At 41.1% G+C, this 25792-nt stretch overlaps 1 protein-coding gene across 2 annotated transcripts in view; it reads left to right on the top strand.

Moving 5' to 3' along the window:
• Nucleotides 1–8218: 8218 nt before the first annotated feature.
• Nucleotides 8219–25792, top strand: part of CENPF (centromere protein F) — a 61974-nt gene continuing 44400 nt past the window's right edge. The window contains exons 1-7 of one of the 2 annotated variants that reach the window (XM_055582970.1): nucleotides 8219–8494; nucleotides 11202–11404; nucleotides 12631–12827; nucleotides 19597–19718; nucleotides 20141–20232; nucleotides 22164–22455; nucleotides 23565–23767. In XM_055582970.1, the coding sequence (XP_055438945.1) occupies nucleotides 11243–11404; nucleotides 12631–12827; nucleotides 19597–19718; nucleotides 20141–20232; nucleotides 22164–22455; nucleotides 23565–23767 (1068 nt within the window). In that variant the 5' untranslated portion in view covers nucleotides 8219–8494; nucleotides 11202–11242. Of the gene's footprint in view, nucleotides 8495–8533; nucleotides 8773–11201; nucleotides 11405–12630; nucleotides 12828–19596; nucleotides 19719–20140; nucleotides 20233–22163; nucleotides 22456–23564; nucleotides 23768–25792 lie in introns of those variants that run through there. The other variant, XM_055582971.1, reaches the window with a different exon arrangement.

Genomic DNA, 25792 nt, shown 5'->3' with positions numbered 1-25792 from the left:
GTTTATAGCTAAGGAATATATAATTAACACTGCTTTTAATACTTTGGAAGAGATAAGCATTAGGTGAGATGTTTCCCTCCTAAAAAAAAACGCTACTAAAATTTTAAAAAACATACTTTATTTCATTTCATTCGTAAAAATTACTACTGCTAGACTCATGTGTTTTGAGTTTCTGTAAGGTAGCTGATTCCAGAATAACGATGTTTTAACTGTTTATTTTCTTAATTTGCATTTTGGGTTTTTTGTGGGGGGAAGGTCAGTAACCGCCTGTGTGAATTTTTAGAAATATCTTGATGTCACTGACCTCAGCTACAAAATGATTTTAGTCTAGTGGTTGTCCACTGTTCATTCCAGTTTCCTGAATTCGTCTTTTAAACCTTTTTGAATGTTTGGAATTTTTATCATGTGCACATTATCATTTTATTATTTTGTTAGTAAGAAAGATTTTATAAGCAGTAGGATTATGAGCTATTATTAAACAAACACATGTTATTTTAAAAAGAAAGTAAGCAAAAACATTAGATCCACCAAGGGAAGGGAGAGAGAAAAGTAGAAGCATGATGTAGTAACCCAGGATATAGGACAGCAGCAAGAGTTAAACACTTTCTAAGGTATGGTATAGGGGATCACCTAGTGGTAGAACTAGGAAAAGCTTTTTATAAGATTAAGATCCTTTTTTCCTGTGCGAGGGTCCATATGGATTGCAATCAATTTATTTAAAACATGAGAAGATGTTGAATATGTATTTTTTTGTGATCAACTTTACTGAAATCATACTAATAGGTTGAATATGTAAATATTTACCCCCAAGCCTCTCTTTTCTAGAGGGATCAGAAATCCCCTAATATTAAGCTTTGAAAATTAACTCTTGTCTCAAAGAGTGTGTTAAATTCATGGTTCCATGGTCAAAAAAGAGACACGACTGAGCGACTTTCACTTCAACGTCAGAAAAAGTCTAATACGCACAAAACAAGCATGAGAGCATGACCCTTACCTATGAGAAACCTCTGGTCTAAAAACCATGTTGTTGTTTAGTTGCTAAGTTGTATCTGACTCTTTGTCACCCCACGGACTGTAGCCTGCCAGGCTCCTATGTCCATGGGATTTTCCAGGCAAGATTATTGGAGTGGGTTGCCATGTCTCCAGGGAATCTTCCTGACCCAGGGATCAAGCCCATGTTTCCTGCACTGGTAGGTGGATTCTTTACCACTGGGCCACCTGGGAAGCCCAGGCAAATCCATTAGGATTGTACTTCTAATTTAACAGTTGAGGTAGCTGAGGTTCTATCTATATAATAGAAACTTTAAACTATTTGGGACCAAGATGGAATTTTCACTTGTTGAAAATAATAAGGAAACATATGAGGACGGCAACTTCTGTTTTTGTTTCGGTTCTCCCCAAACAGAGACTAAGACAGAGATTTAGTAGCAGTTCATTTGGAAGTAGTTCACTTGCGTGATGATTCCAGGAAGCAAAGTAGGGAGCAGGGAGACTGAGACAGGGGATGGGGAGAAGCCAAGAGAAGGGGGACAAATGGCAATTATTACAGTAGATGCCTATGGCTTGATTCTCCCAGAATCTCTCAGAATTGCCTGTGGGAAAGATGGAACCCTGTGATGTTTATCTGCCTCCTGACTCCATTCATTGAGGACTGCTTCTGTATACTGTAGCTGCCCCACATCTTCAAGCTGTGCTGTGTACTGACTGAACAGCCTCCTTCAGCTTCAGAGAAAGCCCTGGAGCAGAGAGCTGGAGTGACATGTGGCTTGTTGAGGTGGAAAAAGTCTGAGCCTACAGGGAATTCTCTACCACAGCTTGGCTGAAATCAGAGCTGGGCCAGGGGGATGTCATAAAGTACTAGCTTTATATCACTCAGATCTTTTTGTCCTCTTATTAAGTGCACGTTGTCATTGTACCCTCAAGGTGGTGGCCACGATTTCTAGAAAGGACTCTGTGCAGGAGAAATAGTGGAATAAGGTCACAATGCCTGCTGGTCCCAAGGCCATGACTGATATTCATCAACTCTCTACCACTTATTCTGGATGATCTCATCCTTGGCCAGCATTGGCTGGTCTAATTTATTTGCCTGGTGGGGGAATCCCAGAACTTCATCTGAGAGGTCAGGCCTTTCACTGTCTTGCCCTTATTTTGCTATAGTGACGGCAATTGTTTGTTCACTGTTATTATCCAACACAAAGACACGTAACCGTACCCCAAGGAATCCCCTGAGTTCCAGACATATTCTCCACTGCCCCTTTAACATAGCACCAGTGCTGCCTTCTTATGATAATCAAGACTGAGTCACCTCACCAGTATTGTAACTCCTTTCTTTGCCTGCTGTTACATCCACGTAAGGAAACCAAAGAGATCAGTTGTAGCTTCTGATTTTGTGGAACCCTTCATGTGTCACTAGCAGTAGCCTGATCCACTCCCCACTTTACCCAGTAGAGCCCACACTAGAATGGGAAGCACAAATGGGTTATTGGGAGTGGTAGTGAGAAGGGCGAATTCCCGTTCCATTTCTTGGCATCTGGATTCTAGCCACGGGGGACACCACTTGATATGTTGGTTAATACAGATAGTGAGTTAGGGAGGATATTTTCCCAGGTCTATAGGATGTTGCCTTAGTTGAGCTGTTCATAGGCCATTCCAATCTGGTTTGTATGAGTTTCCTGACGCTGCTGTAACAGAGTACAAACAACGGGGTGGTTTAGAATGACTGAAATGTATTGTCTCTGATTTCTGTATTCTAGAGGTTTGAGATCCTGCCATTGGCAGGATTGGTTACTTCTGAGAGCTGTGAGGGAGACTGTTCCATGCTTCTCGCCCAGCTCCTGGTCATTTACCAGCAATCTTTGGTGTCCCTTGGCTTGTGGCAGCATAACTCCAATTCTTCACATGGTGCTCCCCCTGTGCTGCTGTCTCTGTGTCTGAATGTCTCCTTTTAATAAGGACATAGCCATACTGGGTCAAGGGCCACCCTAATGACCTCATCTACAAGCTGATGATATCTGAAATGACCCTGTTTCCAATTAAAGTCACATTCTGAGTTACTGGGAGTTACCACTTCAACATATGAATTTATGGTGGGGGGAAGACAATTCAACTCAAAGAGTATTAGACCAGCTACTTCCAGGAATACTTTGGCCACCTGATCCAAACAGCTGACTCATTGAAAAAAGACGCTGATGCAGGGAAAGACTGAAGGCGGGAGGAGAAGGGGACAGAGGATGAGATGGTGAGAGGACATTGAATCATGTCCACTGATTCAATGGACATGAGTTTGAGCAAGCTTCCGGAGATGGTGAAGGACAGGGAAACTTGGCGTGCTGTAGTCCATGGGGTTGCAAAGAGTTGGACATGACTGAATGACTGAACAACAACTTCCAGGAAAAAGGCAGGATACAGTAGAATCAGCAAATCCCATAGTTATGTACACATTTCTCAATAAGAGGAGTGCCTTGACCTGAGACAATCTTATCAGGATGCTATGACTGTTAATCAGGTATTCTGTAAGCCCTTCAGACAGTACAACTGGTACAGGCACTGCAGACAGAGAAGATAAACCAATATCGGGAGCAGGTATCAAGTCCTTCAGAGTGGAAGGGATCCAATGCAATTGACTTGCCATCAAGAAGCTGGTTGTTTTTACTTGGGTTTCTGAGGGCCCAGTGTCAGTCTTATGATGGCAGGTTGATTATGCACCAGAAATGGTGGTTCAGTTCAGTTCAGTTCAGTTGCTCAGTCGTATCCGACTCTTTGCGACCCCATGAATCGAAGCACACCAGGCCTCCCTGTCAATCACCAACTCCCGTAATTCACCCAAACTCATGTCCATCGAGTCAGTGATGCCATCCAGCCATCTCATCCTCTGGCATCCCCTTCTCCTCCTGCCCCCAATCCCTCCCAGCATCAGAGTCTTTTTTGCAATGAGTCAACTCTTTGCATGAGGTGGCCAAAGTACTGGAGTTTCAGCATTAGCATCAGTCCTTCCAAAGAAATCCCAGGGCTGATCTCCTTTAGAATGGACTGGTTGGATCTCCTTGCAGTCCAAGGGACTCTCAAGAGTCTTCTCCAACACCACAGTTCAAAAACATCAATTCTTCGGTGTTCAGCCTTCTTCACAGTCCAACTCTCACATCCATACATGACCACTGGAAAAACCATAGCCTTGACTAGACGAACCTTTGTTGGCAAAGTAATGTCTCTGCTTTTGAATATGCTATCTAGGTTGGGCATAACTTTCCTTCCAAGGAGTAAGCGTCTTTTAATTTCATGGCTGCAGTCACCATCTGCAGTGATTTTGGAGCCCAGAAAAATAAAGTCTGACACTGTTTCCACTGTTTCCCCATCTATTTCCCATGAAGTGATGGGACCTGATGCCATGACCTTCGTTTTCTGAATGTTGAGCTTTAAGCCAACTTTTTCACTCTCCACTTTCACGTTCATCAAGAGGCTTTTGAGTTCCTCTTCACTTTCTGCCATAAGGGTGGTGTCATCTGCATATCTGAGGTTATTGGTATTTCTCCCAGCAATCTTGATTCCAGCTTGTGTTTCTTCCAGTCCAGTATTTCTCATGATGTACTCTGCATATAAGTTAAATAAGCAGGGTGACAATATACAGCCTTGATGTACTCCTTTTCCTATTGAGCCCATGCTGTTGGGTACATTTACAGCCATCATCCCTGATACCATGGCTGCTCTGATGATGGGACCATTGTGCACTTGGGTGACTGAGGACGTCCACTGGACAATCCATCAGACCAATCCTCTTGTCCATCTAGTTGTGCCTCCTCTGCGGTGGATGCTCTCCAGTGAGTACTGACGTTAAGACACAAAGATGCGAATACTTAGTTCTTTTTCCTATAAGTTCTACCCATAACCCCCTTTTCTAAAACTGTTTATAATATTAATAATTTAATCCTGCTCCTTCCAGGCCCCTGATCAATCAGCCAAATCATTTGCCCAGAGGTGTATCCTGATCGTGGGCTACCTTTTCTTCCATGTGAAGCATGCAGTAGACTGTTCTGCTCACAGCTCTACCCAAGGGTTGTTCCTCTTGTGGTGCTGTAGGGAACAGCAGTTTATTTTCAGGACACCCCAGCACAGTTCTCAAAGTATTGAGTCTTTACTAAAAAAAAAAAAAAAAATCATTCTTGATAAAAATGCTGCTTTAAGAAAACCTCTTGCATACTGGAAAAGGGAAAACCTTTCAGTAGTTCCTTGCTGCTCTGGAAGCACACCATGAGCTAGAGCTGAGGCACCAGGACCCACGGAGCCGCCCTTTGCAGGGACAGAGTCCCCCTAGGTGCAGAAGCATCAGCCTGTGTGTGGTGGTCAGGGCGGGGGGAGGTTCTCCCCTCAGTGCGGACTCCCTGCTCAGGGAGTTTCCTTTGGGATCTCCTTAGGAGATCCCCTTAGGATGCTGCAGGAGCATCGTGTGCAAGGCTGTCCTGAAAGCCCCACTGCCCTGCTGGTGGTGATGTGATCAGCTGGGTGATCATCAGCACATTGAGCCAAGCCATCTGTGAATGAGGATCAGGCATTTTCTCCTCTGTTGGCTTGTTTGGGGGAACCTAAAATAATCCACCTGCAATGCAAGGGATGCGGTTTCCATCCCTAGGTTGGGAAGATCCCCTGGAGAAGGGAATTGTGACCCTCTTCTGTATTCTTGCCTGGAAAAATCCCATGGATAGAGGAGCCAGGTGGACTATACAGTCCATGGGGTCGCAAAGAGTCAGACACGATGAAGCGACTGAGCATGGACGCATGCACTGTAAGATCTCAGATATCCACAGAGACAAAGTCTTGGTGAAACAGAACAGGTGACCTATGGCCACTTATCTATTTATGTAAGTTATTCATGCCATTTGGACCTGCTTGGAGCCCATCATAGAATGGTTTGCTGTTGTACCCACTAGAACCCCTGACTTGGTGGGTCTGACAATACACAGCTAGTGATGGACATGTCTGATGTTCTCAGGTCACGTGCTTGGTCTTCAATAAAGACAGCAGCACATCAGGATGCTTTTTTTCAGATGGTGAGTCATTCTCTATGGAAAAAACATGGCCTTGCTCCAGGATGCTAGGGAGTCTGTGCAATGAATTGCTCCCTGATGCTTGCCAGCAGGTTGGCCTTTTCTGCTATACTCATCTCTAGCATTGTTAGGTTTGCAGAGGACATGGCCACATACAGGGCCCTCCCTTGATTTTGCACAGTAGTGGCTCTCAGCCTTCTGCTGGGCCAATGCTTGAATATTTCTGGTGATATAAATCAAGTGAAATCCAAGTGTGTTGACCACTAATCTCTCACCTAGGAACATAATCCCAATCAAAATTTCAGAAAGCTCTTGGAAAAATTTATATTCTTATTCTATTTTTTTTAGAAAGATAAAGGCCCTAGATTAGACACAATTTTAAAAGATCAGAATGTAAATCAAGAATTTGTTACCTAATTTCATGACTTACTATAAGGTGGCAGTAATCAAAAGTGTGTTACAGATATAAAGATAGACAATATAGATCAGTAAAACAGAAGAGAGGCACAAATATATCCTTATTTGTATATTCAGTTAATTTTTAACATAGGTGCTTTCAAAAAAGAAAGGTTAATCTTTTCAACAAATAGTGGTAGAATAACTGGATCTCTAGATGGGAAAATGTAAAAATATCAATCCTAACTTCATAACACATGCTCATGAGCTCAGCTGGGTCTGACTCTTTGTGACCCCATGGCCTGTAGCCTACCAGGCTGCTCTGTTATGTTCTTTCTAGTTCTGTTTTCCTTTGACAGCTAATAAATAGTTGAATAACTACCCTGGAAAACAATGCAGCTGTAACCATTGTTGGAATTTGGTTCAAATCCCGGAACAGTCAGCTACTAGACTCACAGAGCAGTGTCTGAGAAAAGTTCTTCTCCCCTACCTGCTCCCTCCTCTCTCCTTAGGGCTTCAAGGAGAGTGGAGAACAAGGCCTTTCTCCAGCCGGCAGTTTTACTTGTCAAGATAATTTTAAGTTACGATGTGCAAAGTTACTAGGGAGTTGCTAGGAATGTAAAGATGAATTCAAAAAGATTTTACCCTACAAGAATTTTTGAGTCTGCAGGGGGAGCCAGACAAAAATAGATATCTATATGTATACCTATATTTATCTATCCATCCATTTTAAAACACAGCAAAAACCCTTATAGTGAAGTATAAGCCAAACTCTAGGAAAGGTCTAGGGAATTATTTCAAGGGGTAGGTGGGAAGAGCAAAAATTTTAAGAAGAAAGCGGCATTTGAGTTGGGTTGAAGGATGAGTAAACTTTCAGTGAAGGATAAGGGGCTGCAGGAACAGCCTAATGGAAGGTAAACAGAAAGGTTGGAATCTACTGAGGAACACAGTAGTGTCAGAGAAATAGTAATTTAACAATTCATTGTTTTGATCCAGTCTTTAGCGGCTTATTTTTAGTTTGTTGCTGTTGTTTAGTAGCTAAGTACTGTCGGATTGTTTTTGCGACCCCATGAACTGTAGCCTGCCAGGATCCTCTGTCCAAGGGATTCTCCAGGCAAGAATACTGTGGGTTGCCACAGTGGGTTGCCATTTCCTTCTCCAGGGGATCTTCCCCACCCAGGGATGGGAACCCGCCTCTCCTGCATTGGCAGACAAGTTCTTTGCCACTGAGCCACCAGGGAAGCCCATTATTTTTAGTTTATGGTACATAAGTACACACATTACTAGGGAGCTTTATAAGAAAAGAGGGGGTTACATCCTACGTTCACGGTTTTTCTGGGTACAATCTTCTCCCCTGGAATCGCAGATAACAAATGCTTAGAATCACCTGTTTAGAAGCAGTTAAACGTGAGGCCCTGCCTCTTCTAGATTTCAGTTTCAAAAGACTTAAGCTTCTCTGTGCCTCAGTTAACCTTTAAATAAAAACAAGAATACTTTCCTAAAGAATTGTTAGGAATGACACAGGAGGAAGAATGTCTGGCAGAATAGTACTTTAGTATATATGTCCTAAATTATATATTTAATAAGTAAGTAGATACGTGTGTGAAGTATTAAAGTTTTCACCTGGCAGTCCTCTCCCGCTGGCTGTAGCCGATAGACCACACCCTCCTAATCCGCCGTCCCATTCCCTGCCTTTGGAGGAAACAGCGGTTCCTAACGCCTCCCAGCCTCCGCTAAAGCACGTGGGCTCCGCCTTCCCACAACAACAAAAAACCCAGTAGCACCAGCCCGTACCCCTCTGCGGGCTTGGCTTGATTTTTAAATCCATCCGAAAGGGCCAATCAGAGGCAGCCGTTCGACTACGCGGGAGCCGATTGGCTCACAACCTCTGACAGTGACCAATAGGCTTGGAGCCGAGTTCAGTCTAGAGGCCGGAAGCGGTCGAATCGAAAACCGGTGGCCGTCGCGGGCAGTTTGAATTGGCCTCTGTGCTCCACCTCACGGAGGCTGGACAAGGACTCGCCTTTCAGAAAGGTTGTTTGCCCTCTCCCGCCAGCAAGGTGAGCGTTCTCCTTGGGTCCCAGCTCCGGCGGCGGGCGTGAGGGAGCCGCGGACGGTCCTTGTGCTGGGGGCTCCTGGGCGGCGATGCCTGTGGAATGGCGCTTCTCGCCACTGAAGGTGGCGGGCCGCTGCCTCCTCCCACCCGAGGGACTAGAGAATCGGCCCTGGACCAGGTTCTTAGGGGTCTCGGCGCCCCTGTGCTCCCGGTGTAAGTGGGCTTGCACTAGTGCCGGGAGACCTTGCTCCGCCCTTTGGGGGAAACGGATTCCTCTGTACGGTAAGGGACTTGAAGCTCAGCAGGTTTCACTGGCAGCCTTTCTGCACCTCGGTCTTTTGTCGCTTGGAGGAGATGCAAACCTGGGATTTGAGGGTTTTGATCTGAGCAACGCTTTGGTGTGCCTGTTGTTCGTTGAGAGAGCATTTTCTCTCTTGCTTTCCGTTTCTTTCCGCATTTATTGGACTGCGCCTGTGGACCTGGCTTGCTCTATGGGTTAGGGACTCAGAAATTTTAATTTTGATAAGAGGGGACGACTTCGACAGATTTAAGGTATCAGTCATTCAACAATCTATATGGAGCCACTGGGGCAACAGGACAAAAAAAAAAAATGTAAACCTCAAGAAGAAAGCGGCAAAGGGGGTGGGGTGATGAAGAAAAGCCCAGGAAGTCAAAGTTCCTGCCAAAAGGATCTGCAGGACTACGATCCTTCTAGAAATGCTCTATCTTAACCAAGTGGAGGACACTTCCCAGGCCCGAATCACTCAACCCCATAAAGTGCCCAAAGAAACTCTTTTGTGACTCGCGCACATCACGTACTGCAGGCCGGGTTCACACTTTCCCTGTATCAGAATCCCCCATCTTCGGCAAGAAACGCGAGTCCCCGCCTACAGTGCCACCGCGGAGCGACTTTGAGTCCTATTCTCGAGCTTGGTCTGGAGGAGCAGGCAGAGTTTTCATTCACAGGCTCCGCGCCCCACCCCCTTTGCCTCTTTCATCTTGAGATTTACATTTTTTAAATTTTTTTGGTCCTGTTGCCCCAGTGGCTCCATATAGATTGTTGAATGACTGATACCTGTCGAAGTCGTCCCCTCCAATCAAAATTATCTTGGGTCTGGTGATTGCTTTAACCGTTTATGTTTTGCTGTATCTTAGACTTTGAAATGGAAAAGCATTTAACTTGTCAGTCGTCCTGTTTATTTCCATCGTCTGTATCATCTTTTTAAATTGCTTGTTTTAATATTTTGTTTGTTGTGGTGTCTTGATGTAATGCTTTCCATGGCTGGCAGAATTGTTTAGGCGTTATAGCTGTGTTCCTCTGAAGGTACCCCTGAACTCCTGAATGAACTAGCTAGTTTATAATAGATAAGGTTGCCTATTGGGGCAGTGTAAATTGTCTTTGTTGCTGGAGAGGCGTGACACTCCTTGAAGTCGTTTTTGGGTAGATGGGAATGGGGTTTAAGATACTGTGTTCAAAGAATTAAGGGGGAGGGGAGAATGGGAGAGAAAACAACTTTCCAAGGCTTGAAATTATGTGCTTTCCGAGACCCTTGCTTCTCTTTTAATTTTTGCGAAAAAAATTATTAGTACTTTCATCGACTCATTTTTAATCATGCTGATAAATTTCCTTGATGAAGTCGATGGAAACAAAACACTAAAATGATTGTGAACTTCATTTAGTAAAAAAAACAGTCTCATCCTCTTGCTAAAATAACTGGAAAATGAATGCTTTTTTTCTTCCATTTAAGTTCTAAAGGCTAATGAGAAAAGAATAATTGCCATACTTTTCTCTCAGCTGATTTAAATTTTCTAAGATATGTCCAAGAAAGAGGTAGGCCATGTCTTGGTACCATAGGTAGCAATATACAAATGAAAAAGTGTTTTTCAGGGACTAATAGCTAATATGTATGGAAAGCTTATCAGGAGATAGTGTTCTAAAGGTTTAGGGAGTCACCACCATTATTATTCCCAAACAGGGAAACCAGAGCACAGATCTGTTAAATAACACGCCCAAGGCCACACATCTTGCCTGTAGCTGAGAAGGGATTTGAATCACTAAGGCTATATACCTGATTCCTGGTCACAGTTGGTCTGGAGAATGACTTGACTGCATTTTGCAGTGATTCTAGTGTTAGTATGGCATTCATACTTTGTTCATTCATGCACTGACTCAACAAATGATAATCACGCGGGAGGAGAAGGAGGTCCCTGTGCCATGAGAGACTCTGATGGAGAGAAAACACCAGATTATGATGGGTGTGCTCAGGGAAGTCTTCCTGGAGGAAGAGGGATGGAGTATGAGTGGGAATTAATGAAGAGAAGAAAGACGAGCATTTGCAAAATAACTTAGGTATCTTCTTTGTCCTGTAAGCCCGATTTCCCCAGAAGCCTTATACCAAAAAATTCATACCTCGTTTAATGAAAATGAACTGAGTGGTAGAAAGCAGGTGGCCTAATGAGAAGTAAGAAATGAAAAATAAGAAAAACAGAAAGCAAGGTGAAACCAAATGAGCATATTGTGAACTACCTCACAGTCAGAGTTATTGGGAGTCACCTGGCAGAGGGTGGCTCAATGGATGCTATACTTTGTTATCTTTTGAAAGAAGTTTTGAAATTTTATTCTTAGAGGTGGTTATGTAGATTAGTTTTTCTCTGAGACTATAAGTTTCCTTGTACTGTGGTAGGATCAACAGTCTGTTTATTCTTTTCAGTTTATTTATAAATGTTTGAGTAATAAAGAAAGGAGAGCAAAATGAGCTGGGCTTTGGAAGAATGGAAGGAAGGCCTGCCTACAAGAGCTCTTCAGAAGATTCAAGAGCTTGAAGGCCAGCTCGACAAACTGAAGAAAGAAAGACAGCAACGGCAGTTTCAGCTTGAGACCCTGGAGGCTGCGTTGCAGAAGCAAAAACAGAAGGTAGCACTGAAATGCTGGTATTTAAAACTGTTCACTCGTTATTTGGATCAACAGTTTTATCGTGGTCCTTTTTAATTTAGAGAAAGATGATTTTGCTGTCTTCAGGTGGTAATCCTCCTTCCTCTCGTTTTTTATTGTGATTACCTTATTTCTGCATCCTCTGTCCTCATTTCTGCTTATGTGCTTGTGTGTAGGAGTGCTGAGTTCCGTTTTCACTTCTCTTAGGGACCATGAATTGGACATTGCTTTTTGTATTCAGCACCAACATGGCCCAAAGTCTCTGGCTGTGAATCTGGGGTCAGTATGAAAACACTTTGCAGCCCAAATAGATACTGCTTTTTTTTGTTTGGGCTGTGCAGTTTGTGGGATCTTAGTTCCCTGACCAGGAATTGAACCTACACTCCCTGCAGTGGAAGCTCAAAGTCTTAACCACTGGATCACCAAACAAGTCTCCTGCTGCTGCTGCTGCTGCTCCTTCAGTCATGTCCGACTGTGCGACCCTATAGACGGCAGCCCACTAGGCTCCGCTGTCCCTGGGATTCTCCAGGCAAGAACACTGGAGTGGGTTGGCATTTCCTTCTCCAATGCATGAAAGTGAAGTCGCTCAGTCCTGTCCGGCTCTCAGCGACCCCGTGGACTGCAGCCTACCAGGCTCCTCCGTCCATGGGATTTTCCAGGCCAGGAGTACTGGAGTGGGGTGCCATTGCCTTCTCCGAAGAAGTCTCCTAGATACTGCTTTCTGACAGTGAGCTTTCAGGGTGGAGTTCCCAGATCTCTCCAGGACTAGTAAATGGAAACTTAAGTAGTACTTCTTTCATAGTAAAGTAGTAATAACAATTACTGCTTCTAAAATGTTTTTGCTAGTGGGAGAATTTTTCAATTTCTTACACTTACTGGCTTTGGCAACTGAACTTGAAAATGAGTAGCTAAGAGAGGGTTTCTAAGGTTAATTTTTTTTTAATTCTCGAAAGCATATTAAAGCCTCTCTAGGACTGGTATGTGTAGACCTAACCAAAGACAGTGTAATACATGACTTTGTAAAACTTTTCTATTAATAAACTTCAAAATGAGATCATCTAGGATTTCTCTGTTCATCAAGCATTGACTTCTGGATTATTACAATCATATCTCAGAAAATTAGTCATCAGGGTTAGACTCAGATTCACAGATAATGTCTGATAAGTTCATAGTAAGTGATGTATTTCCTTTTGAACAATCCCCATTAGGTTGAGAATGAAAAAACTGAGGGTGCAAACCTGAAAAGGGAGAACCAAAGCTTGATGGAAATATGTGAAAATCTGGAGAAGACTAAGCAGAAGATTTCTCATGAACTTCAAGTCAAGGAGTCACAAGTGAATTTCCAAGAAGGTCAACTGAACTCAAGCAAAAAACAAATAGAAAAGCTGGAACAGGAACTTAAAAGGTAACTTTTTTGGGAATAGTATTTATTATGAATGTCTTTATATGTATTTATCAGATGCATCCTTTGTATGATGTTATTACTACATATTGCAGTTTTTTTCTTTCCAGTGGAATGAACAATGATTTGAGGACAATTCTCACATGCTTCAGTCCTGTTGTTGCATGGCTTAGGGCTGTGTAAATTCATTAAATGGTTGCTAGCTTATTCATTTACTTATTCAGTATATGTTTATTAAGCTGCCTCATGTGCCAGGCACTGTGTGTGTTACTAGGCGGGTACAATGATAAATTCCAAAACTGTCAACAGTGGTTACTGGAAAGATGGAGGGAAGTTAAAACGTGGCTTATATTGATGGCTTGTGTCTTCTCTGCACGAAAAAGCTGTTGTAGAGGAGAGAACTAGGGAATTCCCAAAGGATGAGGAGCATTGAGGGCTCAGTTAAGGTTGGAGGCCAGGAATTTATAGTGGGACCAGTCTATAGAGTTGTATGAGTTTTTTTTTGTTTTCTTTAGCATGTGGGATATAAATGCTGAGAAGATAACCCAGAGGATTGATTTAGGGTTTGGGGGCAAGGGTGATGGGATAGAAGACAGTGGAGTAATTGAGGATGTGGAAGAGAGTGACTGAACTTCGGTGCCAACTGGGTGCCACGGAATCTCAGCTGGAGAGGAGGGAAGTGAAATCTGGAAGACTTTCCCACTGAGATCCCCATCCGAGAGACCCTTCTCCCATCTTAAGTATTACATAATCAATTCACTGATTTCACCCTATGACTGCATCTCTGTTACTGCCCTGGAAACACGTGGACACAGTTGGGGAAGGTGGGGGTGGGGGAAATTGGAATTGACATATATACACTACCTTGTATGAAACAGATAGCTAGTTGGAACCTACTGTAAAGCATAGGGAACTCAGCTCAGTGCTCTGCGAGGACCTAGATGGGTGGGATGGGGGCGTGGGGGGTAGGAGGGAGGTCTAAGAGGGAAGCGAGTATATACATATAGCTGATTCACTTTATTGTGCGGCAGAAACTAAGCACAACATTGCAAAGCAATTATACTCCAATTAAAAAAATAAAACTCATCTTATAAAAGGCAACCAATAAAATACTTGTTAAATGGGAAAAAAATCACCAATTCCAATGCCATATTTAAGCAATTTTTAAAAAAGCGCTTATTACTATTTTTCCATTAAAAAAAAATTCCTAAACAACTAGAGGCATAGAATCAAAGTTTAGTGGGACTTGAGCACTGCTAGCTTATAAATGGAATCTTCTCATTCTAACAATGGAAGATTAAAAGCGAAAAAGATTAGCAAATTGCCCATGTTAATTCTGCGAATGTTCCCCTAGAAATTTTAAGAATAAATTTTATTTTTAAATAACTTCATACTTCCAGAATCAGTTGTTAACACCTTACATAACTGGGGTACAATGACCAGACCAGAAATACACATTAATTCAGTACTATTACCTTATTGGAATTTCTCTCATTTTTCCAGTCATGTCCTTACTCATTTTTCCAGGAATGTCCCTTTTGTACTCCAGGACCTGAGCCAGGATTCCATGTTGCATTTCGTGGATGTTTTCTTTTCTCCCTAAGCTGTGATGGTATCTTGACTTTTGTGACTTTGACATTTTTAAGGAGCACTAGACCCCTTTATTGTACAATAGTGCTCAATTTGGATTTGCCCGCTGTTTCTCAACAATGGCAGAGTTGACACTTAGACTGGACTATTTGTTGTGGAAGGCTGCCCTGTTCACCACAGGGTACGTGGAATTCCTGGCCTCCACTCAGTAGATGCCAGCAGCACTTACCCCATCTCCAAATTTTGACAGTCAGAAGTGTCACCAGGCACTGCCAAATGCCCTTTGGGAGGGCAGAGTCATCCTGGAGAGAATCTCTGGGTCAGATTGAGGCTATGAATTTTTGGTGAAAGTATCACAGAACTAGTTACATGCCTTTCTCAGTGCCTCATAAAAGAGGGTACATGATTCAATTTGACTTTTAAACCATCACTTGGTTAGGGTGTCACCTGAATTTCTGGATTGTAAATTACTGTTTTTCCATTTGTAGTTAATAAGTATTTTGATACCAAGAACTTTTTTCCAGGCATAGCTTGTGGTTATTTTAATTCTACCTACAAAGCAAATGTATTTTTGAAAGGTAGAACATTTAAAAATTAAGAGTTGACTCTTCATATCTATGAGTTCTGCATCCACAGATTCAACCAACTAGGGTCAAAAATATTTGAAGAAAAAATTCCAGAGAGTTCCAAAAGCAAAAATTAAATTTGCATGCTGACAACTATTAACATAGTATATACATTATATTAGGTATTATAAGTAGTCTAGAGGTGATTTAAAATATGCAGGATGATGTGCATAGGTTATTATGCAAATGCTACCTATGTGATTTTATATGAGAGTTGAGCCTTTGCACATTTTAGTATTTAAAGTGAAAGTGCAAGTCGTTCAGTCATGTCTGACTCTTTGCGACCCCATGGACTATACAGTCCCTGGAATTCTCCAGGCCAGAATACTGGAGTGGGTAGCCTTTCCCTTCTTCAGGCGATCTTCCAACCCAGGGATCAAACCCAGGTCTCCCACATTGCAGGTGGATTCTCTACCAGCTGAGACACAAGGGAAGCCCTTTAGTATTTAAGAGGGTCCTAGAACCACCTTCTGCAGGTACCAAGGATTGATTGTATGCTTGTCTTTTTATGAAGATGATAACTTAGGTACACAGCAGTCTTTTTCTAATTTTGTTTTCTATCCATGTGGTAAGGTGGCTATTAAGTCGTATTAAGTCACAATGTTAGAATGATAAATAAATGTCTATTTTGTTCTTTGTTTTCCTAAACCTTATCTTTGTCTGTCTTGTTCATCACTGTATTCCTAGCACCTGGCAATTGCAAATCCTCAAATACTTGTTGAATGAATAAATGAAAGAAGCTTTTGTTTTGGAAGGCAGGTGCTTGGGAAGTAGGAAGTTCACTTCAGTATGCTGAAATAACTATTTCTTTGAAAAGAACATTTTAGGTGCCAGTGTTAGAAATATTGATTTTAATAATTTAGACAGAAACATTCATATTTTAACATTTGAGGAAGAGATGCTTGGCTAAATGAAACCTAGTAGAAAAGAGCTTAATTTAGTACATTTTTTTAGTGGTGATAGTTTGTGTGTTTTTTTCCCTAGGAGACAGGCGATACAAAGCTTTATAAAAATAACAGCAGGGTATATTTTTATTTAATATTTAAAATTAATAAACTTTTCAAATGAAAAGATAGGGAAAAGGGGATAAGATGTGAATTTGAGAGGGAAAAGAAATACCAGTTTTGCAAGTTCCTTCAAAATTTCTCTCCGGAGTCACCAACCTTTTACACCTTGGGAAGTCGGTAGACCTGCAGTGTCCAGTATGGTAGCCACTGGCTACATGTGGCTGTGGGACACTTGAAATGTGGTTAGTGTAAATGGAGGTGTGCTGGAAGTACACACTGAACTCCAAATTCTGAAGATTTAGTACAAAAACATGTAAAATACCTTATTAATGATTTTTGCATTGAGTGAGGTGAAATGATAATATCAAAAATATTGAGTGAAATATTAAGATTGAATTCATTTATTTCTTGTTATTTTTTTCACGCTAATAGAACATTTCTGTTGGAGAGGTGTTATCTGTTGTAAATTCGAAGGTGATTTTATTTGCTGCATAGCCATTTTCGGCTCATAACATTACTTCTTTCTCGGATAGAATTTAGAGCCGGGAGGAGCTAGGGCACTGAGGCCCTTCCTTTATTCCTTTCTTCCTTCCCTGCTTTGAGTAATCTGTCCTTGGCAAAGAGAATGGTGCCCATCATTAGAGATTGTCCGAGGAGCTTCTTTTTGTTTCTTGTGTTAAGGGAAAATCAGAGACACAGGTCGAGCTGCAAGAATTGAGTTTTCTTGAAAGGTGTTAGGACTTAAATGGTAAGGATACTCGACACCTGCACAGTCCAGGTTCTCTGTATCCTCAGGTTCCACACCTAACTATATGAAGGGCTGAAGGTATTACTGCTAATTTTATATAAGGGACTTGAGCGTCCCTGGATATTTGTCATCTGCAGGGGTCTTGGAACCAATGCTCCACACATACTGAGAGTGATTGTGTTTAGCTCACTGTCTCCATTTCTTTGGGTCTGTTACCTGCCAGTATCTTTTCTACATGCATGAAGTTAACTTAATTTTTATATATGCATTTAAAAAATGTCATAAAAGGCATTGTATGTATATCAAGGCTATGTTTTTATTTATTTAAAATTTCTACTTATTTAATTTTTAACTGGAGTATAATTGCTTTATAATATTGGGTTAGTTTCTGCTGTATAACAGTGTGAACCAGCTGTAAGTACATGTATGTCCGGACCCTCTCAAGCCTCCCAGCCAGCCCCCCATCCCGGCCCTCTGGGTTGTCACGGGGCCCTGCGCTGTGCTCCCTGCGGTCCAGAGCAGCTTCCCACCAGCCGTGTGTCTGACACATGGCAGTGTATGTGCCAATGCTGCTCTCTCGTCCATCCGCCCTCTCCTGCCTCCTCTGCCCACAGTCCATTCTCTGTTTCTGCCTGGCAGATAGGCCCATCAGCACCATTTTTCTAGATTCCTTATACATGTGCTAATATATGATACTTGTTTTTCTCTTTCTGGCGTACTTCGCTCTATGTGACAGACTCTAGGTTCATCCATTTCACTACAAATGACCCAATTTCTTTCCCGTTTATGGCTGAGTAATATTCCATTGTATACTTGTACATCTTTTTTATCTGTTCATTTGTCTGTGGACATTTACTTGATTCCATGAACTGGCTGTTGTTAATAGTGCTGCAGTGACCATTTGGGGTCGTCGTTCAGTCACTAGGTTGTGTCTGACTCTTTTGTGACCCCCATGGACTGTAGCCCCCCCAGGCTCCTCTGTCCATGGGATTTCCCAGGCAAAAACAACTGGATTGGGTAGCTATTCCCTTCTCCAGGGGATCTTCCCAACCCAGGGATTGAACCCATGTCTCCTGCATTACAGGCAGATGGATTCTTTACTGCTGAGCTACTGGTGAAGCCCTAACATTGGCGTACGTGTGTCTTTTTGAATTATGGTTTTCTTAGGGTATATGCCCAGTAGTGGGATTGCTGGGTCATATGGTAGTTTTTAGCTTTTTTAAGGAACCTCAGTACTGTTCTCCACAGTGGTTGTATCAATTTACATTCCACCAGCAGTTCAGGAAGGTTCTCTTTTTTCCACATCCTCTACAGCATTTATTGTTTGAAGATTTTTTGATGATGGCTGGTCTGACCTGTGTGAGGTGATAGCTGACTATCTACATTTTGATCTACATTTCTCTAATAATGAGCGATGGTGAGAATCTTTTCATGTTGTTGGCCATCTATCTGTCTCTTTTGGAGAAATGTCAGTTTACATCTTCCATTTTTTGATTTTTTTAAAAAAATAATTTTTATTTACATATTTATTTTCAGCTGTGTTGGGTCTTCATTGCTGCACAGGCTTTTTTCCCATTTGCGGTGAGCAGGGGCTGCTCTCTTGCGGAACACAGGCTCGAGGGCCTGCGGGCTTCGGTAGCTGTGATGCATGGGCTCAGTAGTTGCAGCTCTGCGGCTCCAGAGAACAGGCTCAGTAGTTGTGGTGCGTGGGCTTAGTTGCTCCATGGCACGTGGGATCTTCCTGGATCAGGGATCGAACCCATGTCTCCTGCATTGGCAGGTGAATTCTTTACCACTGAGCCACCAGGGAAGCCCTGCTGTTGTTGTTTTATATTGAACTCCATGAGCTGCTTGTATATTTTGGAGATTAATCTTTTGTCAGTTGCTTCATTTGCAAGTATTTTCTCCCATTCTGCTGCTGCTGCTAAGTCACTTTAGTCGTGTCCGACTCTGTGTGACCCCATAGATGGCAGCCCACCAGGCTCCCCCATCCCTAGGATTCTCCAGGAAAGAACACTGGAGTGGGTTGCCATTTCCTTCTCCAATGCATGAAAGTGAAAAGTGAAAGTCAAGTCACTCAGTTGTGTCCAACTCTTAGTGACCCCATGGACTGCAGCCTACCAGGCTCCTCTGTCCATGGGATTTTCCAGGCAAGAGTACTGGAGTGGGTGCCATTGCCTTCTCCATTCTCCCATTCTGAGGGTTGTCTTTTCATCATCTTATTTATGGTTTCCTTTGCTGTGCGAAAGCTTTTAAGTTTAATTAGGTCCCATTTGTTTATTTTTCCTTTCATTTCTCTAGAAGGTAGGTCAAAAGGATCTTGTCAAAGTCTATGTTATTAATATAATGACAATATTATATGTAATGTTATCTAGTTTCAAGATTTGAGCCCCTGCTTCAATGATACCAGTGTCCTCCTGTCTTAAGTTCTGGGTTGTTTTTTTTTTGGTAAGCCCTGTGTCTCTCTTTGGCCTAGAATATAAAATTTGGTTGGAATGTGTCCCAACCCTCCCAACTCTTCTTTGCTATGATAGTGATTATTACAGATCTTCATTATAGCCTTTATCACATTGTAACTGGCTGGCTTATATTTCTGTTTTCCTAACCAGACCGAGTTCCTGTGGAGACAAAGGGCTGTCTCACAAGTTAGTTCTTATGCAGTGTCTGTTGGCTAAATGCAGTGGTAGGAATCCTTAGAGGGTGGGTTTTCTTGTCAGCGTGTTGCGCTCTGGGAATGTATGGTGCTGGTGTTCCGCAGCTGTGACTGTGGTGTGGCATCCTCTCGGGTCGTTTTCTCACAGGTGTAAATCTGAACTTGAAAGAAGCCAACAAGCTGCACAGTCTGCGGATGTCTCTCTGAATTCATGCCTTACACCACAAAAAATCTTTGCAACTCCGCTGACACCAAGCCAGTATTATAGCGGTAAGGATTCTTTTCCCTTTGTATAAATAGCTCTTTTGTTGAGATTTTAATTTTGCCCAAGAAATGAAATCATTCAACCTTGAATTCAGCTTCTAATTTAAGCATTAAAAACAACAACAAAAAGCAGCCATTAGTTACATACATGTTTGTGTATCTGTTGAAATATGTCGCGCCATCAGTAAGCCTTTAAGCTTTTCACTTTATCCGTCTGTGGTATTTTTTAAAATAATTCAGCTTTGGAATATTCAAAATACTTGTGTTTCCATGCATTTTAATATTTGGGTAATTTGAGCAGTATTGGTTGCCTTAACCAAAACATTCTTTCTATTTGATGTATGAAGATACTCATTTCTAGACTATCATAATGATTCTTTGCAAAATCAGTGATCAAACTGAAACTGTATCTCGTTGTCTGTGTTTAGGTTCCAAATATGAAGATCTAAAAGAAAAATATAATAAAGAAGTTGAAGAACGAAAAAGATTAGAGGCAGAGGTAAAAGCCTTGCAGGCAAAGGTAAGTTAATTATGGGCCTTTTAATGGAGTATGCAGTTGAAGAAGTACTTTGATATAGGTAGGATAGAGCAAAGATAGAAAAATCTGCTCTACATAGGACTGACCCGTTTATCTTACACTGAGGAAACAGAGTTCCTGGCTCATTGGTTATGATATTTTTAAGTTTAAAAATAGGTTAAGAGTGGAATAAAATTGATTGGCAGATGACTTTATCCCTAAATATCAAATAGGCCCCAAATTCCCCAGAAACTGTGGAAACATACTTAAGTTTCTCTGTTAAGATCTTATGATAAAGAATATGTTTGGAGAGGGTGGGACCAGAGTTATTCCTGGCTGACTTTGGCACCTGGAGGCAATTGCTTCCCATTCAGACCTTCTGATGGAATTTGGTGATTGCTGCCAGGGATGAGAGGTTTGGGGATCATTATTAATGAAATGTTTATTTCAGGTGAGGATGTTGTCAACATAATCTCTCTAGTTCTTTTAAATAAGTAGCTGACAAGGGATTTAAACTCCAGTTTGATAGGGGGGAAAAAGGCAGAGATAGGTGGGTGAAAGATTTGCTTAACATCAATAAAATAAACAAAACGCATGTTTTGGGAACCCCAGCTTTTAGTTACAGGACTGACACTGAAAATAACCTGGTATCTGTAGAATATACCTTTCCCATTTCTGCTCACATGGTATTATTTGTTTTTTGAAAAAAATTCCAGTTTGATACTGAATGGCACAATTCCACTAAGCATGTGAACTTGATGAAATGGCCCAACTTAGCAGACAGGTTAAGGCTGAATTTATAAGTAGATGCCTTAAATAGTGAGGATCAAAAAGTACCTGTTAGAGTTTTAGCAATTTTAATTTTTTTTAAGCCTTTAACCCTTATTTTGAGATCACCAGAGTTTTGATACATAGCAAAGGCATTGCTTTCAACAGGAATAAAAATTAAATATCATTTTTTTTGTTACCCATTTCAGTCATTGGTATCAATTCTGGCCCTGACATCTGTTCCCAGAGTTATTTTGTGGAGGACTGTGAGTCTCCAGAAACATTAAACCTCTTCCCGTGGTGAGAAAAGCCCTTGCTATAAAAAATTTAACTCAGCTACTGTAGCTGCAACTTGATGTTCATCAGAATGGAGGCAGAGAGAACAAAAAGGATTCTAAACAGCAGAAGATCCACAAATGTGTCTTATGTAATACAAAATGCCTCTTAGGACAGTTTTAGGGGGAAACGGTATGGTGGAACATTTAAGAGTTCTTTGGTTAGTATGAATTTTGAGTCTCTGTGTGCAATGCTATAGGGGGAAGTGACCAAGGATGGACAAAGGAAAATCATATTTCAGAATTCAAAATGGCAGTGAGTACTCAGATGCGTTTTTATGAGGTATATGAGGGATGCAGGATAAATACAGAAGCTGAGCCCAGTTAAAATGGACTGGCCCTCAGATGGTGCTGGCTTCCCCTCCAGCGTGGAGTCTGGTCATTAGAGCGTTTCGCTGGGTAATGGGACTCAGTGGTCCCCTGACTTGATGAATGTTCTTTCTTGGTACACAGTAGAAGTGCTATTGAATACCTTCTTGGCGTGGCTTTATGTTCTATTTGAAAATAAGTACTTAGTCTTTTTTAAAATTTTAGTTGTTGTATAGCTGATTTACAGTGTTGTATTAGTTTCAGGTGTACAGCAAGGTGATTCAGTTATATAAATATACACACACACACACACACACTTTTTCATAATCTTTTCTGTTACAGTTTATTGCAAGATATTGAACATAGTTCCCTGTGTGTAAGATCTTGTTTATCTATATTACATGTAGTAGTTTTTCCCCCACCACTTTCCTCTTTCATAAGCATGTTTATGTCTGTGAGTCTAGTACGTAGTCTTAAATATTGTGACTTCTAAAGGGCTCTAAAGGGCTTCTGTTTTTACAGAAAGCAAGCCAGGCTATCCCCCAAAGCACCATGAATCACCGGGACATCGCCCGACATCAGGCTTCTTCATCTGTGTTCTCATGGCAACAAGAAAAAACCCCAAGCCGTCTTTCATCTAACACTCTGAAAACTCCAGTTAGGAGAGATTTCTCTGCATCTCATTTTTCTGGGGAACAAGAAGTGACTCCGAGTAGATCAACTTTGCAAATAGGGAAAACAGATGCTAATAGCAGTTTCTGTGATAATTCTAGCAGTTCTCATCTTTTGGACCAGTTAAAAGCACAGAACCAAGGTAACTTCTTGAGTTAAATTTTCCTGAGATACTTTCAGACATGACTCCCAGACACTTTTAATCCTAGAAAGTGGTAATGTGTTGTGTTAGACCCATCCGTGGTCAACAAACATCCCAGCCTGGTGATATGAAATAGTGTCTTTGGGATAATGAAAAAAGCTATCATCATTAGGAAAGATACCTTTATTTTACTAAAAAGCTGGTGCCATGAAGACTTCAAAAGTAGGGTGAGTGGCTTTGACTTTGTGAAGCCGGGAAAAGTGGTTACTGTTGACATTCCCTGCGCTTCTCACCTGGCTCCTTTTGTGGCCTGTGGAACAAGCTGGTTTTGGCCAGAGGTGTGGCACGTGTCTGCAGAACGGCTTTTCCGTGTGCTGCCAGGTTGTCCATATGGGGGCAAACCTGTAACCTTGGCTGCTGCCCCGCGCTGCTGCTGACAGCCAAGGGTGCCAGGTGGTGTTTGGGAATCTGCTCTGCAGACTATGATAATTTCCAGTGCTGTGATAGATTGAAAATCACCATCAGCGTGCACTGGTGAGAGCTATCGCACGGCCAGTGCCTTTGGAACCAGTATTGTGTATTATGTGGGGAGAAAAAAATGAAAAAAAATTATTGTTAATTTTGGCAGTAGAGGAGGTTCACACTGTCTTGCTCTTTACTGGAGGTAAAGCCACTAGAGAATACAGGAGGGTGAATTTTTCACTGCTTAGCACTCATTTGCATTGATACGGGTACAAAAATATTTGTGGGTGTATAAAACCAAGTGGTAATTTTAACACGGGGTCTTATATGTGATACACTTTTTGCAGTTTTCTCAATAAGATACTATTCCTGATTTTAGAAAAGCATTCCCCCCTGCCACAAGTTTTCTGTGAAAACATGAAATTTTTCTTCTGCTTTTTGTAGGATTTTTGAATACAAATAACAATAAAAAGTAAATATTGAAATTAAATCCAATTAAAAGCTCCTTTGTTTAATGTGAATTGATTTATATTTGACTCACCAAAGATTTCAGAGTGTAGTAACGGTGATACATTCTGAGTTTAGTTGTAAATTTCTTTGTGAAAAATATGTGTTAATTGAAGTGTGGGTTTTGTTTGTGATTTAAGAACTAAGGAGCAAGATCAATGAGCTGGAACTACATCTGCAAGGACAAGAAAAAGAAATGAAAGGCCAAGTGAATAAACTTCAAGAACTCCAACTCCAACTGGAGAAAGCAAAAGTGGAATTAAATGAAAAAGAGAAAGTTTTGAACAAAAACCGGGATGAACTAGTGAGAACAACTTCACAGTATGACCAGGCATCAACCAAGGTACTCAACTTTTCATTAGTTATTGATAAATCTGCATTTTTTCATACAATTATTTGGAAAGAGTATGCTTAGACTTGTAAAATAAATATTAGTAGTGAAGCTTATTAATATATACTAGGCAGTATTGATTGCAGTTGAATAGTAAGTTCTTTTAGAATTTGGTAGATCTGGGTCAAATCTGGACTGTATATTTTTTAGCTGAGGGACTTGGACAAGTCGCTGATCTCTTTTACACCTCAGAGGGTGGTGAAGAACAAAGATGTGTATACAACATCTGGCAGGTGCCTGATACATAGAAGAGGCACTTAAAGTCATGGAGCTTTAAAAGAGGTTTAGGACATATGATAGAGTTGAATTGATCTACTCATGGAAACCAATATATACCCTTCTGCCATTTAACCTTTTTTCTTTTTTAAAGTTTTTTCTTTTGTATTGGGGTATAGCTGATAACAGTGTTGTGATGGTTTTAGGTGAACAGCGAAGGGACTCAGCCATACATATACATGCGTCCATTCACCCCCAAACTCCCCTCCCATCCAGGCTGCCACACGTCATTGAGTAGAGTTCCCTGTGCTGAACAGTATGTCCTTGTTGGTTATCCATTTTCAACATAGCAGTGTGTACATGTCCATCCGAAACTTCCTAACTACCCCTTCACCCATCCTTTCCCCCGGCAACCGTTAGTTCATTCTCTAAATCTGTGAGTCTGTTTCTGGACTCAATTTGAGTCATTTACTGACTCATTTGACAAATATTTATTGAAAATCTGCTGTATGTCAGGCACTGTTCTAGACCTGGGATGCGGCAGTAGCAGTGAGTAAATAGACAAAAAGCACTGCCCTTATGGAGCTTCATCCTAATGGGGGACATGACGTAAATGTATCAGGCACATCGATAGTGCGCTATATGGAGACAAGTGTAGAAAAAAATGAATTCATTTTACATATTTCTGAATTTTATTTACTAATAATTTGTTAAGGATTCTTGTGTCCATATTTATGAGGGATGTTGGTCAGCTGTTTTCTCTTTTTGTACTATCTTTGCCTGGTATTTGTATCAAAGGTAATTCTAGCTTCATAAAATGAATTGGGAAGCGTTCCCTCCTCTTCTGATTTTTTGGAAGATATTGTGTAGAATTGGTGTTATTTCTTCTTTATAACATTTGGTAGAATTCTCCGTGAAACTATCTGGGCCTGATGATTTCTTTTTGGGAGTTTTAAAATTACAAATTCAATTTTTAAAATAGTGACAACTATTAAAATTATTTATTTCACATTGGATGAGGTGGGTTTGTGATTTTAGAGTAACTTTCATCTAAATTGTCAAATTTATATATGTGGGGTTCATAGTATTTCCTTATTTTTCTGATGACTGTAGGTCAGGCTTATTCCCTGTGCATTTCTGATATTTGTGTCTTCTTTTGTTTTTCTCTTTGTTACTATTGCTAGGAGTTTGTCGGTTTTATGGCTCTTTTATCGATCTTATCAAAGAGTAGGCTCTTTAATTCATTGATTTTTCTCTATTATTTCCTGTTTTCAATTTCAGTGATTTTTTTTTTTTTTTTCTGGCCTCTGTTATATTCTTCTGCTTGCTTTGAGTTTATTTTGCTCTTCTTTTTCTAGGTTGTTGATGTGGGGTGCTTAGTTTATTGACTTGAGACTTTTCTTCTTTTCTAATGCAGACATTTAATGCGATAAATTTCCCTTTCCATACTACTTTCACTGTGCCCTTCAAATTTTGATATGTCTCGTGGATTATTCAGAAATACCTTGTTTAGTTTCCAAGTATTTGAGATTTTTCTCTTTTTGTTATTGATTTATTGTTTGACTCCTTTGCTGTCAGAGAACATATTCTATGATTTCAGTTCTTTAGATTTCTTGGGGTTTGTTTTGTGGTCTAGGATATGGTCTGTCTTGGTATATATTTCATAGGCACTTGGGGAAAAAATGTATATTCTGTTGTTGAGAGCAATATTCTAAAAGTATCATTAGCTCCTGTTGATTAATGTTATTTGATGAATTCCTC

Source organism: Bubalus kerabau, chromosome 5 (assembly GCF_029407905.1).
Source record: "Bubalus kerabau isolate K-KA32 ecotype Philippines breed swamp buffalo chromosome 5, PCC_UOA_SB_1v2, whole genome shotgun sequence".
NCBI lineage: Eukaryota > Metazoa > Chordata > Mammalia > Artiodactyla > Bovidae > Bubalus > Bubalus kerabau.
The sequence above is the reverse complement of the archived record's forward strand: the minus strand, read 5'-3'. Positions and strand labels throughout refer to the sequence as shown.